The sequence below is a fragment of the Arvicanthis niloticus genome, chromosome 6 (genome assembly GCF_011762505.2).
Source record: "Arvicanthis niloticus isolate mArvNil1 chromosome 6, mArvNil1.pat.X, whole genome shotgun sequence".
Classification (NCBI taxonomy): domain Eukaryota; kingdom Metazoa; phylum Chordata; class Mammalia; order Rodentia; family Muridae; genus Arvicanthis; species Arvicanthis niloticus.
This window is the reverse complement of record NC_047663.1, coordinates 13,850,776-13,864,095: the sequence shown is the minus strand read 5'-3', so window position 1 is coordinate 13,864,095 and position 13,320 is coordinate 13,850,776. Positions and strand designations below refer to the sequence as shown.

The 13,320-nt window shown below is 38.2% G+C and overlaps 1 protein-coding gene across 3 annotated transcripts in view; it reads left to right on the top strand.

Moving 5' to 3' along the window:
* Cep112 (centrosomal protein 112) overlaps positions 1-13,320 on the top strand; it is a 407,052-nt gene that overhangs the window by 161,870 nt on the left and 231,862 nt on the right. For all 3 annotated transcript variants that reach the window (XM_034505950.2, XM_076935566.1, XM_076935567.1), the window contains exon 19: positions 4,600-4,707. In XM_034505950.2, the coding sequence (XP_034361841.2) occupies positions 4,600-4,707 (108 nt within the window). The remainder of the gene's footprint in view (positions 1-4,599; positions 4,708-13,320) is intronic.

The following is a 13,320-nucleotide window of genomic DNA, read 5'->3' as shown; positions in this document are numbered from 1 at the left end:
TGACCTTCTTAAAGTCCTCTATCATCATCATTAGAAGTGATTTTAGATCTGACTCTTGCTTTCCTGGTGATATGGGGAATTCAGGACTTTCTAGTGTGGGAGAACTAGGTTCTGATGATGCCATGTACCCTGGGTTGCTGATGCTTATATTCTTGTGCTTGCTTTTCGCCATCTGGATCTTCTTAGTGCTACCTGCCCTGTCTCTGACTGGAGCCCGTCTTTCTTATTATCTTGGTTGTATCAGAACTGTGTTGGGTGTGTAACTACTGGGGTTAGAGCTGGGGCCCGAGATCTGCTCAGTGCTCAGGTGCACACAGGAAGGAACCAGTGCTGTGGGCTAGGAGTGACTTCCTGGGTCCTAGTGGGTCCCAGTTACTCCCTGTTTGGGACAGGTGTTGCTGTCTGCTTACCTAAGATACTGCCTGGGTTAGAGCTCCTGGGAGCCTCTCTTCCTCTGGGTTCTGTGAGATTGGTGGCAGAACTGCCACCTGGGACCTGCTCAGTGCTCATGCCGGACTGTAATGTGACCAGTTACTTTTTATGACTGTAGTTGATGGAAAATGCTATATACTCATCCATTGTCCATTCTTTCTTTTTCCTAGAACCAGATTTCATGTAGGGAATCAGGAGTCATCCATTTAAAGACTCCTCTGTTATAGAAAGTGGTGAATGTTTAATGCACCACTTCAAAGGAATAATATGCAAATAGTTCAGTTAAGTTGCTACTGACAGGAATTTAGGCTTGCAGAAGTTTAGAGGGAAAGGGTTTGTTTTGGCTTACAGTTTGAGGTGCAGTCCATCACTTTGGGGAAGGTGTGGCAGCAGGCAGATAAATCATCTGATCACACCGTGTCCTCAGAATGCAGAGAAAGATGAATCCTGGCACTCAGCCTGCATTCTCCCTTTCTTCCTGTTTATTTAATCTGGGACTGCAGCCTGGGAGACAATTTTACCCACATTGAGAGTGGGACTCCTCAGTCAGTTCCTGTATAACATTATTACAGACGTGCACAGAAGTATGTCTTTTAGGTGATTCCAAGCCCATAGTGTTGACAATTAGGATAGATCATCATACTCTGGCTTAAAAGAGAACTCTGAGCTAATTCATACCCTTTTCCTTCTCTCCTTTCCTTCACCTTCTGCCCTCCTCTTCCCAGATGTCCAGAACTAAAGAGATCGTTTTGCAACTGCCAGGGCAATATTATATGCAGCAGCTGTGACCCTGACATCTTTGACCTCCTGTAGATGGTTACTCTTGACCTTTCTTACATTGGGAAACAATTAACTCCCACAGTACACTGTTGAAGCCCTGGGTACCTGGTTTTCTCTAAAGTATTTCTTCCTTGGCAAGGAGTAAGTCTGAGGATCCTATCAGGAAGATCCCAATGCCCTTAACCGATTCTAGTTCTTGCTTCTGTGTGCACCAAGCAGCACAGAAATGATTGCAGTCCTACTCCTGCTCCTGGGTGGGCTGCCAGCCTGTATTCTTGGTTTTTCTTGAAGCCAGAGATACACAATAAAGGAGCTCTTGCTTCCCTTTGGTTTTGTTTGAAGTGAATGGAATTTGGAATGATGATGTGTGAGGAAGCAGAATCCTTTGTAGTTATGGCAACTGAGAACTCTAGTTTTAGATAAGCTTTGTAAGGCTTGTTTTTTATTCTGCTTAAATTGTGGAGGAAGAATGGAGTGGGGTTTGGCATTCTCGGTCAGTATTAATTTAAAGTGAAATATATTGCATTTTTACTATTAGCCATTATTATTTACTTTGGTTTTTCTTAACATTTGTATTTTTAAAGTTTTTTTGTATGTTTTAATTGTTTTCTATTCTGATTACAGACAATATTGCTTACATACATAAAGTGCTAATTTTTATTTTATACCTTTATATATTTTCAATTTTAAAATTTATTTACTTTTAATATTTTGTTTGTACTGAAATAATAAGAAGCAAGAATTTGTATCATGTGAGTCTCTGAAACTACTACTCAGATCAGGTCTGCACCCATCTGTCCTCTCACTTTACCCTTTAACTTTGTTTATTCTTTCATTCACTCATAAGAAAGCTTTTTTTCTCAAAATACAATGATTTCATTATTTTTTCAGTTCACAAGCCACAATTATATGTGTTTATATCACATCAGTTCACATCTTTCTGTCATGCAGTTTGCTGCTGCAGGAGAGTTAGACTCTTCATCCCTTCCCTTCTCTGTGGGGGCTGCTTGATGATTGTGAGTCTATGCTGTGGACTGTAGTCCCTCCTAGTGCTGCAGGCCACCAGAACTCACTCTTTCCTTGTCACCGAGCCTTTGTCCTGGGCAACATGTCCTAATGTTTCCTCCTCTCCATGGTCTTGGGTAGCTGTCACTCTATGAGCTTGATTTTGTCAGATTCTACACATTGGTGAGATCATGTATTCTGTCTTCCTGAACTTGCTTATTTCATTTAATATGTTACCCTCACCTGTGTTGTTGCAAATGCCAGTTGCTCTATTTTTTCAAAGATCTGGTAGGATTCTGTTTTACATGTGTAATACACCACCCTGTATGCATACCTGTGAATATTTGGAGAGATCTCATATTTTGGCTACTGCGAATGACTCCACAGTAAACATGGGAGTGCCAATATCTCTTCAATATATCAATTTCAGTTATGGATATATGCATGTATTTGGATTACTAGATCAAACAATTGCTATGCTTTTAGTTGTTTAGAAAGCTCCATGCTTTTCTACAGTTACTGTGCTATTACATTTCTACAGTATCAACAATTTCTTTTATTCTGCTTTCTCCTTATCACTGTCTTTATCTTTTAAGTAATAATTATTCTGAAAGGTATACGATGCTAATTGGGGTTTTAATTTGTATTTACCTAATCATTGGTGATATTGAACATTGTTTTCATGAATCCATTGGCCATTTGGATGTCTCCTTTGAGACACATGTTCAATCCCTTCGCCTAGTTCTTAATGTCTTTATTCTCATGTTGTTTTGGTGTTGATCCTTTATGAAATATACTCCATTCAGTGTCAGCTGAATTGTCATAGTAACTGTAAAGAAACTTGTCCTTTCATAGTCTCTCTTTGTTTTGTTGGAGGTTCATTTTGTTGCTGTTCCAAGAACTCTTTACTGTAATTAATGCCAAGAAGCTTTGCTCATATATCTACTCCTAATCATATTACAGTATCAGGTGTAATGTTTAAATCTTTTATCCATTTTGAATTTTGTGCATATTGTGGGAAAGAATCCAGTTCCACCCTCCTCAGGTAGACAATTTTCCAGATGCCATTTTTTGAAGAAATATCCTTTTCTGTGATCTTGGCATGCATGTAGAAAATCATCTGACTATGGATGAATGTTCATTTTTAGACTCACATCCCAGGAGTCAGTGTGTCTGATTTTATGCCAGCACCGTTCTCTTTTGATAACTGTAGCTTCACTGTATATTTTGATGCTGGTTAGTATGATAACTTCAGCTTTGTTCTTTTCTGCTCAATATTGTTTAGGCTGTAAGGAGTCTTTTATGGTCCTCTGGAAATGTTAAGATTGTTATATCCAGTTCTATGAGAATGATCCTGGAACTTGGTAGGGATGCCTGAATCTGTAGATCGCTTTGGTTGATATGGACATTTAAAAAGTATTAATTATTCTAATCATAGAGCACAGGATGTCTTTGTATTAAATTATTTTCATTGGTTTCTTTTATCAGCATTTTATAGTTCTGATACATACATTCTTTAGCTGTTTGTTTATAGTTATAGCTAATTATTAAACTTTGTTATGAGTGGGATTTTTTTCTTAAATTCTTTTGTGGGTGGCATATATCAGCATTTCTGGTGTTAGACTGCTGCTCTGTATTTGGCAACTTTATTGAATTAGTTAGTTCTAACAGATTTTAGTGACTTCCTTAGGGGGTTCTATTTGTTAGATCAGAGATGATTTTATTTCTGTTCCTGGTGGACTCTTTCTTTCTCTCAGCATGTCCTTGCCTTAACTGGGACTGGCAAAGCTGTGGAAGAAAGGGTGGAAGTCGACGTCCTTGTCTAGTGCCTTTGCTTAGAGGAAGGACCATCAGCTTTCCATAGTGTGAGGCTAGTTTGGGGATTAACCTTATTATTGTGTTGAAGTGCATTTTCTCTATGTCAAATTTGTCAAGAATTTCTAATGATAAAAATGTTGACTTTTAGCTACTGGTGAGGGCATACTCCTCTAATCTCATTAATGGGAGGCTGAATCAGGAGTTCCAGTTAAGCTTAGGCTAAATTTGGGGGAAAAAATCACATCGTAAAAGGAAAGAAAAAGACATTGAGTTTTGTTTAATGCTTTTCTTTAACCCCTTGTAGTGATTACCTATGTTTTCTCTTATTTCCTTAATGCATGTTTTATTGTAGTTATAACATTAGAACATATTCAGATGTATACCAATTTTTATCCCTTCTTAAAATTATCAAAGTATACGAAAATAGTCACCCATTCTATTCTCATACCAGCCTTGCTTTTATCACTCATTGTTGGGGTGTCTAAGGTTTGAGATTTTAAGAGATAGGCAAATTTTAATCTATGAAATATATATTTTTAAAATTTTTATTTTTAACTTTCACAGATGGAAAAAGTGGAAGCAGACCTAACTAGATCCAAGTGTCTTCGTGAGAAGCAATCTAAGGAGTTTCTGTGGCAGCTGGAGGACGTCAAGCAGAGATATGAACAACAGGTCAGCCTTGCATTTTCATCATGCAAGTTCATTTTTAATATAAACATAACTCCTCTTTTAATCATTTTTCTATCACAGAAATCTCTGTAAAATATAAATATGACCATTTATATATTTGAAATATTTAAAATAATACATTGTATTGAAACCCAAACACAAGAGTTTTAATATTCTTCTGAAGGCTATCTTGATGATTTATTATTCTGAACATTTAATTGAAAACTTTATTGTGATTCTTGACTCCCTCTATTCCTCTATCCTACAATGATTTACTCAGACATTACAGGATAGAACTGGCACCTGCTGTATGCAAGTCTCTGCTAGCAAACACTGGCCATTGCTAGACAGGGAGGCAAGACTCCTTTGCCAATGCATTCTAGATTTTGGTAGACAGTTAACACGTGAATAAAAGTTCAAGTGACTCTGAAAAGTGAGTCAAAAGGAGAAAAGGAATATGCCAAGAGATTGCCCATAGGCAGGCAGGAGTCTGGTCCTCAGCATGGATAGATGGGTCATTTGAATCCCTGCTGAGAGTTCTCTGGAGCACCATGAGGGAGCAGCCAGGATGCCTCTGAGGCACAGCATTCTAAGCAGGGAAACTAGTAAGGTACAAAAACCCATGAAGAGACTGGGCTAGGGGGGACAAAAGTGACAGTAAGCCCATGCTAGGCAAAATGTAGGAAGAAGGTTCTTTGCTCTGGGAGCAGACAGTAAGCCCAGGTTAGACAAAATGTAGGAGGAAGGTTCCTAGCTGTGGGAGCAGGGGAATTGGACCCAATCTATGGTGGGAGGAGTTTAAATTTTAAAAGCCGAATGTTCTTCTCTTTTTTTAAAGTCTCCCAGAATATTTAACTACTATTAATTTTTTATTTATCTAGTTTGCTTGGCCTTAACATCTGGAAAAGCATTAACTGGATTTGTAACTCAGGTTAATAAATTTATTTCTAAAGACATTAAATCTTTGAAATCTTAAAATAATATTTTTTAAATTCTACTTTAAGCTCCATTAAGCAGGTACAATATCAAAACTAATTAATCCCTTATGATCATTGGATTTGATTTCCTCTACTAATTGACAGCAATTAGTGGTTTACTTGAATTCAGAAAAAAAAAACCAAAAAAAAACAAAAAAAACCCAAGCATGATATGGTATGTGTCCTGAGGGCTGTTGTTTTAATCTTAATATATTAGTAAAAATAAATGCCTGGGTTAACTTCCATAGGGATGGTATAATTGCATATGCTTAAAAAGGAGTGCATGTGAATGAGTCTTTTTTTGTTTAGAATCTGACAGTTCTGCTTTTTCTTCTAAACAGGCAACTCATGCCCACCTTGTGAGATCTAAGCTGTGGTCAAGGCTTTTTATCAGACTTTGCATCTTTTTGGCCAATATAATTTGTTGTTGCTGCTGTTGTTATTTCTCTAGAACTATAGAATTTGGTAGATAATTTTGTACCTTAAATCTGTTCTTTATTGAAAAATTATCTCTTACAACTCTTATTAATATAAATTCATATTAGTATAATATTAATATAATAATAATAATGATTAATATTAATATATTATTAATCCTAGTTGTGAAATGACCAGGGTAAATTGTGTACTAGAGTAGTAAGAACAGTGAGATAAGTGGTCTGGAGTGAGTAGAAGAGAGGAGGAGAAGAACCTTCCCTACAAAGTATTTATAAATGTGTACAATAGGTATGTGTGAGTGCGTGTGTACATGTGTGCTTGTGCACTTGTTTGCTTGCTTATGTAACTCTGTGTGTGTGTGTGTGTGTGTGTGTGTGTATATAAGATTATTTGGAGTAAATAGAAAGTTGCAAATAAATGACACTAAATCTATTAGATGCAATACTATGTCAAAATATGCAAATTTATATGCTGTATTGATAAGAGGAATAAACTACATTTTATAACATTTTGTAGATTATCTTATTTATGTAAAAGCAAAGAATATGTATCCATGTCATGTAATTAGATATATAAATTCGGTAAAAAATTTTTTGTAAGACTACACATTTCTATGGAGTGAACACAGCCTTGTAGGTTAGGAGTATAATGACTGCACATTTTCCTATCATGCCCTAGGTAGCCCACTGAACTTGAAATTAACAGATCAACATGCCTATTACATGGATACTAAAAACAACAATGCCAATAAACTATAGAAAATATAGAATATTTATATTATATTACATTTTAAGTGATAAATTCAAACTCCCACACTCCACAGAGAGAGAGAGAGAGAGAGAGAGAGAGAGAGAGAGAGAGAGAATCAGATAAGTATAGAAAGCTTTAAAAGAGAAGACAAAGCATTAGTTTATTTTCAAGGTGCAAAATCTATGTAATATAGTATTTTCTAACTGTAAGATTCAGTGAAAAAAATTTAATCAGATTTTTAAAAGTTGCATAATAGAAAAATGACATAGCCAGTTTCTGATTAATATGTAATGGCATCTAAAAGTTATTCTGAGACATGCCAACTTAATAATGTGCATTTCTACTGGAATACTCTTGCCCTAATGAGCCATGAAGGATATTTCCCATAATCCTAATGTTCTAAGAGAGGCTACTTGGGAAAATAACACTAAAACTGGAGTATAGAACATTATATTATATTATGTTATGTTATTATATACTATATAGGAAATGGAGCCTGGATCGGAGGGCAGCAAGAGGAGTGTGAGGTATATGCAGCACACATTCTAGGAGAATAGTTGTCAGCATGGTAGAATGAAAAATTTGGAAAACTTCTTTAGCAGAAAATTTTATTGTCCAGAACAATATTCCCAGAAGACAGTCCACAAATTGCAGGTTTTGACTATGAAACTTTATCATGAGGAATAATAGGTAGTAGTAATTGTACATGTCATCATGCACATGCCCAGAACTAACCAGCTAAACAAGCTCTTTTTCTTCTTTGACCAGGTAGCCTGGTGGGTGCTTAGGGAGAGGGGTGGAGACAGACTGTGCTTTTCATGAGCTACCTGACAAGGGCCATCATGAAGTTGAGAAACGTCTCAGTTAAGCCACAACTCACAGAGCCATTTTTAAATGATTTGTGTCAACCTCAACTGAGACAGTTGAGACTACTAGTGATTTAGAATCAAGCTAGTTGAAAATTCAGACAGGGAATTAATATGTTCTCAGAACTTCCACCCTAAACAGTCTGCTGTGGAATTCCAGGAGCAGGAATAGAAGCACAACAAGGCCAAGGGCCCCAGGGGCAATTGGAATTGTCAAGGTGGCTCTCTATTGAAAACTATCCACGTGTGCACTGATAAGTCTTGAGCCAGTGTGTTTTCCAGTGTCAAGCATGTCAAATATCTTTTGTGAGGATTGTGAAGATAGCTGTGCATTTGGGACCATCTCATCGTGAAGGTCCCTTCTATATTGAACATTGTGTGGCTTTCTGCTTGTCTGGTCTCAGCCTCTCCATGAGAGATGTAAACTTGCTGGTGCCATGACAGACTCATTCCTTACATTTCTGCCTTACCAGATTTTCTCATACAACACTTCCACCTACTTTTCCAGTTACCATTCAAATCAAAGAGTGGCAGGTTTCTACTATTTTGTCTTACTTTTCTCCAAAGGTAAATACAGACAGTGTGACTATAGCATCTGTACCCAAGCCCTTTCTTCTCTCACTGGGGCAGGGTGACCCCTGGTGTGGAGAATACATGATTATGTGAGGCTCCTTACCTGCTTCCTAGAGTGTGGATTCACATGATTATTTTAACAGAAAGTCTGTGGCTTTAATATTGAGGTAATATTCCTATTAAAACAAACATAAGACTTTCTGCCTTGTAAAAATGCAAAGTTCTCACTATTTCTTTATGAAATTGAACATTTTAATGAAGCTTTCAGTTCACAGTCTACTTCTGACTGTGGCCTCAGGTCCCTGAGAGGTACTAGTCATCTTTGCTGCTGCTGGGAGGTTCTTCAGTGGCAAAGTTTCAGAAGCACTTTCCCAGTCAGTCCTTACAGTTTATAATGAAGGAACTGACATTCAGAGGAAGTGAGTGACTTCTGCCTTCTGGGCCTCAGTTTCCTTCTCTGGTCTTGGTTTTTGAGCTCCTCCCATTATAGAAAGCATCTTTCTTGGAGCTATAATAATTTTAGAAAAGCAAAGAATATTATCTTGGGCCAAATGTAGGCACAAAGTGTAAGATGTGGAAGAAGAAACATCAAACACATGGGAAAATACTCACAAATATACTGTAAAGCCCAAGCTTTCATTGGGATTTCCTGTTCCTTTCCTGTATAAGCCATTGGAACAGAAAGACAATTCTAATTGTCTCTTCACAGACTTCATTCATGTTGGAAACAAACAGTCAGCTAGGCATGCTAGGATTTCCTGAACCATGGAAATGTGTTTTTGGAAACTCTATCTTACCATTCTTTAATCTTCTATTTTATATCTTCCCTTTATACTACAAAGTCTTTAAAGAGAAATGTTGTTCAGCAGATAAACAAGTGGTCACAATTTTCAGAAAGAATAAGTGTTTATTGTTAGTGACTATGAGAAACAAACATGGATCCATTCTAGCAAGGCTATGGTTTGAATGATTTGAAACAAACACAGTGGCAGAGACAAGCTGGCCATTCTGTAAGACATGCAAATGCGAACTTTTCAGTTAAGACCATTGGGACATTGAAGGGTGCTGTTTAATCTACACTGAATAGGAAACAGAGTAGGGGAGAGGGGAGAGAGAGAGAGAGAGGGAGAAGGAGATGGAAAGAGAAACAGACAGACAGAGACATAGACAGACAGAGAGAAACAGAGACAGAGATATTAAAATGTATTCATTTAGTCAGTGGCCTTTGGAAAGTGTAGGCGGGTCTGGGTCCTCATCACAGCTTGAGTTGATTGCTGAGGGAGCAGAGGGACAGGGGCCTTGCTGTAAGAAGAGAGGAAAGGAGTGGATGTTGGCAGATTAACACACTTATAGTGTTTTTGTCACTAGAAGTGTGTCCTTTTGAGAGAGGGCAATAGTGTTTGAGACTAAAGAATTACAGGGAAGAAATGCTGATTTAACTGGATTCCTTTGGTGATTGCCAGAATGATCTAAAATTAAAAGAAAATGTTTCTTTATTATTGAGGTCCTAGATGTGGTTAGTGATGAAAAATTTTTAATTCTCCCTAAAATCTTATGAAAATGTACTTTCATGTGATTTTTAAAATTCTATAGAGGTGTATAATTTATTGTGCACCCTGTATAGCGTATTGCTATTTTTCTCTTTGTATTTACTTTATTCTTTTTGGAAAGGCAATATATATATATATTTTGCTTAGCTTTTCTTTTACATTTGATTTTTTCTTTGTTTTGTTCTTTATTTCCAGTGCTGGGATGGACCCCAGGGCTTCATGTATGCTAATCAAGTTCTCTACCGCCGAGCTATATCCCTGATCTGCAATCTATAATGAATAGTTTTTCTTCTGGAACATATTGTTCCTACAGGCTGAAGGATAAGAACTCTATTTCTAGCCATTAAGTTGTCAAAGTCAGAGATCCAAGTAGTGATGCTACCAGGCCTTGGGTGTGTGGATGAGCCAAGTATGTGGTTTGGAGACACAGGCTTTGTGAAAGGCAAAACACACGCCTTCTTCTTGTGTGTGGTAAGGGGTAGGGAGCAGCTGATGTTTTCCCACCTAGATTAAAGACTGGTAAAAAAAGGATGTGAATTAGGAGGGCAAGGATGAAGGAAGTGACTGGAGTATGGAGTATATCTGTTTCATTTAGAGGTAATTCATTTAACAATTCTTCCTGGATAGTAACTCTTTGCATTGTCTTGTTAGATTAAAATATGAACTGAAGTCAATGGTTTCTCATAATTAATTCATGTTTATGGAGAAAACGCTTTCATTAATCATTGTTCCAAAGGATTAGGATGTGACAGTGAAGAATTTGATTTGAAATTTTATTGTGTTAAAATGAGGCAGTGACCAGGGTTTTCAAAGTCCATAAAGCTGGCTCTTGTGATTGTGAGTGAAGGGGTGTCTACATGAAGAGTTATTGTTAGGTAGGTTGGCAGCAGAGGACTATAATGAACTGATACTGGACTTATTCCCCAAGGGAAGTGAAGAAAAAACCCATTGCACAGCCCAAGGTGAGGGAATCGTATTCTAGGCAGGTATCAGAGCTTCCTGAGACTGCAGCAGGTTGTTCTGTGGCTGCAGTGGAGTGAGCTAAGAAAGGATCTGCATCAGTGCAGCCAGAACGTCCGTCCTGCACAGTGCTACAACAGACTGCATGGAGCTTGGATTTCATTCCAAGTATGATGAGAAACTATGGGGATGTTTGAGCAAGATCTGCCAGCTATGTTTTTTTTTTCAAGTATTTTTGTGGCCCCTGTAATGGAGGAAGGAAAGGAAGCAGAGAAGTACATTTGGAGATGATAGTAGTAGTTTGGTAATAGACCACTCTTAGTTAGGGATTCTATTACTGTGATTAAACACCATGACCAAAAACAGCTTGAGGAGGAAAGGGTTTATTTCCACCTAGAGTTCTACACCATAGTCTATCACTAAGGAAAGTCAAGGCAAGAAGTCAAACAACAGAAACCTGGAACAGGAACTGGTGCAAAGGCTGTAGAGGGTGCTGCTTTCTTATAGAATCCAGTACCTCACTCAGGTGTAACACTACCTACAATAGGCTGGGTCTTGTACATCAATCACTAACCAAGAAAATGTCCTGTAGTCTAGTCTGGTGGGAACATTTGATCAACTGATATTTTCTTCCTGAAACATTCTAGCTTGAATCAAGTTAACATAGTAACTAGCCGACATAACCACCATGGCTGGGACTGTGGTGGAAATGGGAAGCAATGACAAGTGATCATGCTGGGGGTTCAGGTCAGCAGAATTTGTCAGTGTTTGTGGAATGTAGATGAAACAAGATTGTTCCTACTGAGCAACTGGAAAATGCTGAAATAGGAGTATTCAGACAGAAAGCTCCAAGACTGAACCCAAGGTCATGACAACAGTTAGAGGTGGGAAAGATGTAGACACGTCAACAGAAGAGACTTAGAAGAGCAGCCAGTGAAGTGAAAGAACTAGGGTGTCCTCAGAGAAGGGGGATGTGAGTAGCCTTTTGTTTCAGGCCTTGCCAAGAGGGGGCATTAGGTGGAAAATGAGACCTATTGAATTTGGTGAGTGGATCTTTAGGCAACTAGTCCAGTTCTAGTTGAATGTGGGAACAAAACCTGGAGAGTATGGCTGGAGAGAGAGCAGGGTATGAGCTGTGCTTTGGAGAAACGCAGGAGAGCAAAGAAATGAAGTGAGAGCTCCAGGCCTTCTGGGGTCAAGGGAAAGACTTTAAACAGGAAATAGATTCCAAACATACTTAAAGTGAGAATGATCCAAAGAAATAAAAAAGTAATGTACAGACAGTGATGGCTCACTTGTGAGAGTGACATTTTATGTTGTAAGAGAGTGGGTAGAACCAGTGACTGATGATGCGCACATGTGAAGGTCAGAAGTCCACCTCAGGTGTTGTTCCTCCTTTAATACAGGGTTTCTCGGTGGTCTGAAGCTCACTTATTAGCCCAGTGTGGCTGCCCAGTGAGCACTGTGGATCTACCTGTCTCTGTCCTGCCCTAGCACTGGGACCACTAGTCTGTGACACAGCACCTGGCTTTGTTTACATGTTCTAGGAATGGGGCTCAGGTGTTTATGCTTGCACAAGCAAAAGCTTTACCAACTGAACTATCTCTCCAGCCCTGATTCTATTCTTTGTTTGTTCCTGGATCCCACATTGTCCAATTTAAAATGATGAATGATTATGAATTATTGTGGGTGAAGGAGGAGTTTCTAAACTTTGATGAGTCTGTTTTTCCCAATTCCATATGTAGTGACAAACTTGAATGGTTATCCTAGTTCCTAGTTAATATTCCTCCAACAGCAGTGATATATTTGATTAAGGCAGTCTACACTTCATCTAGAACTGAATGCACTTCAGAGAGACAGATGTAAAATTAACAGAAATATAAAGTTAGGATGTGGTCCCATCCCAAAATTGAACTCTGTCTACAAAGTTGAATTCTTAACTAAGAGTGCTTATCATTCTCACTTGAGTTGAGCATTATTGAAACAAGAAATGCTTCCTGAGTTTCCATTAATATCTAGCATAGAGAAATTATAGCCATGTTTCTGCAAGCTTTAACATGCAGGATTATTTTTGCTAATCATCACCCCTGGGCCTGTAAGTATTTTGAAGTGTTCAGTGAGAATCTAGGGTGGGGCTCAGCTCAGTTGTAGAGCACTTACTACTCAGATAGAATACATGGTGCTTCATTCATCAACACTGGGAGAAAGTGATGAGTGTTAACTGTGTGAGAGACCACTCTGCTAAGTCTGAGTCAGACTTGCTTCCAACCTCTGGCTCGCAGTGCATCCTGAACAGCCAAACCTTCAAGAGGTATTTCTTTTCCTTGGTATTGACAATTGACTGAGAGGAAAAAGAGTGTGCTGCCAAGCCCTACACCATCTCCAGAACAGTCATCATGTCATACTACATTTTAAAACAAAACTTTCCAGCTAAAATGAATTGTGGTTCGACAGATTCCATGGATGATTCTTTTTCTTGTAGGAAATCTTGAATCCTGGAGC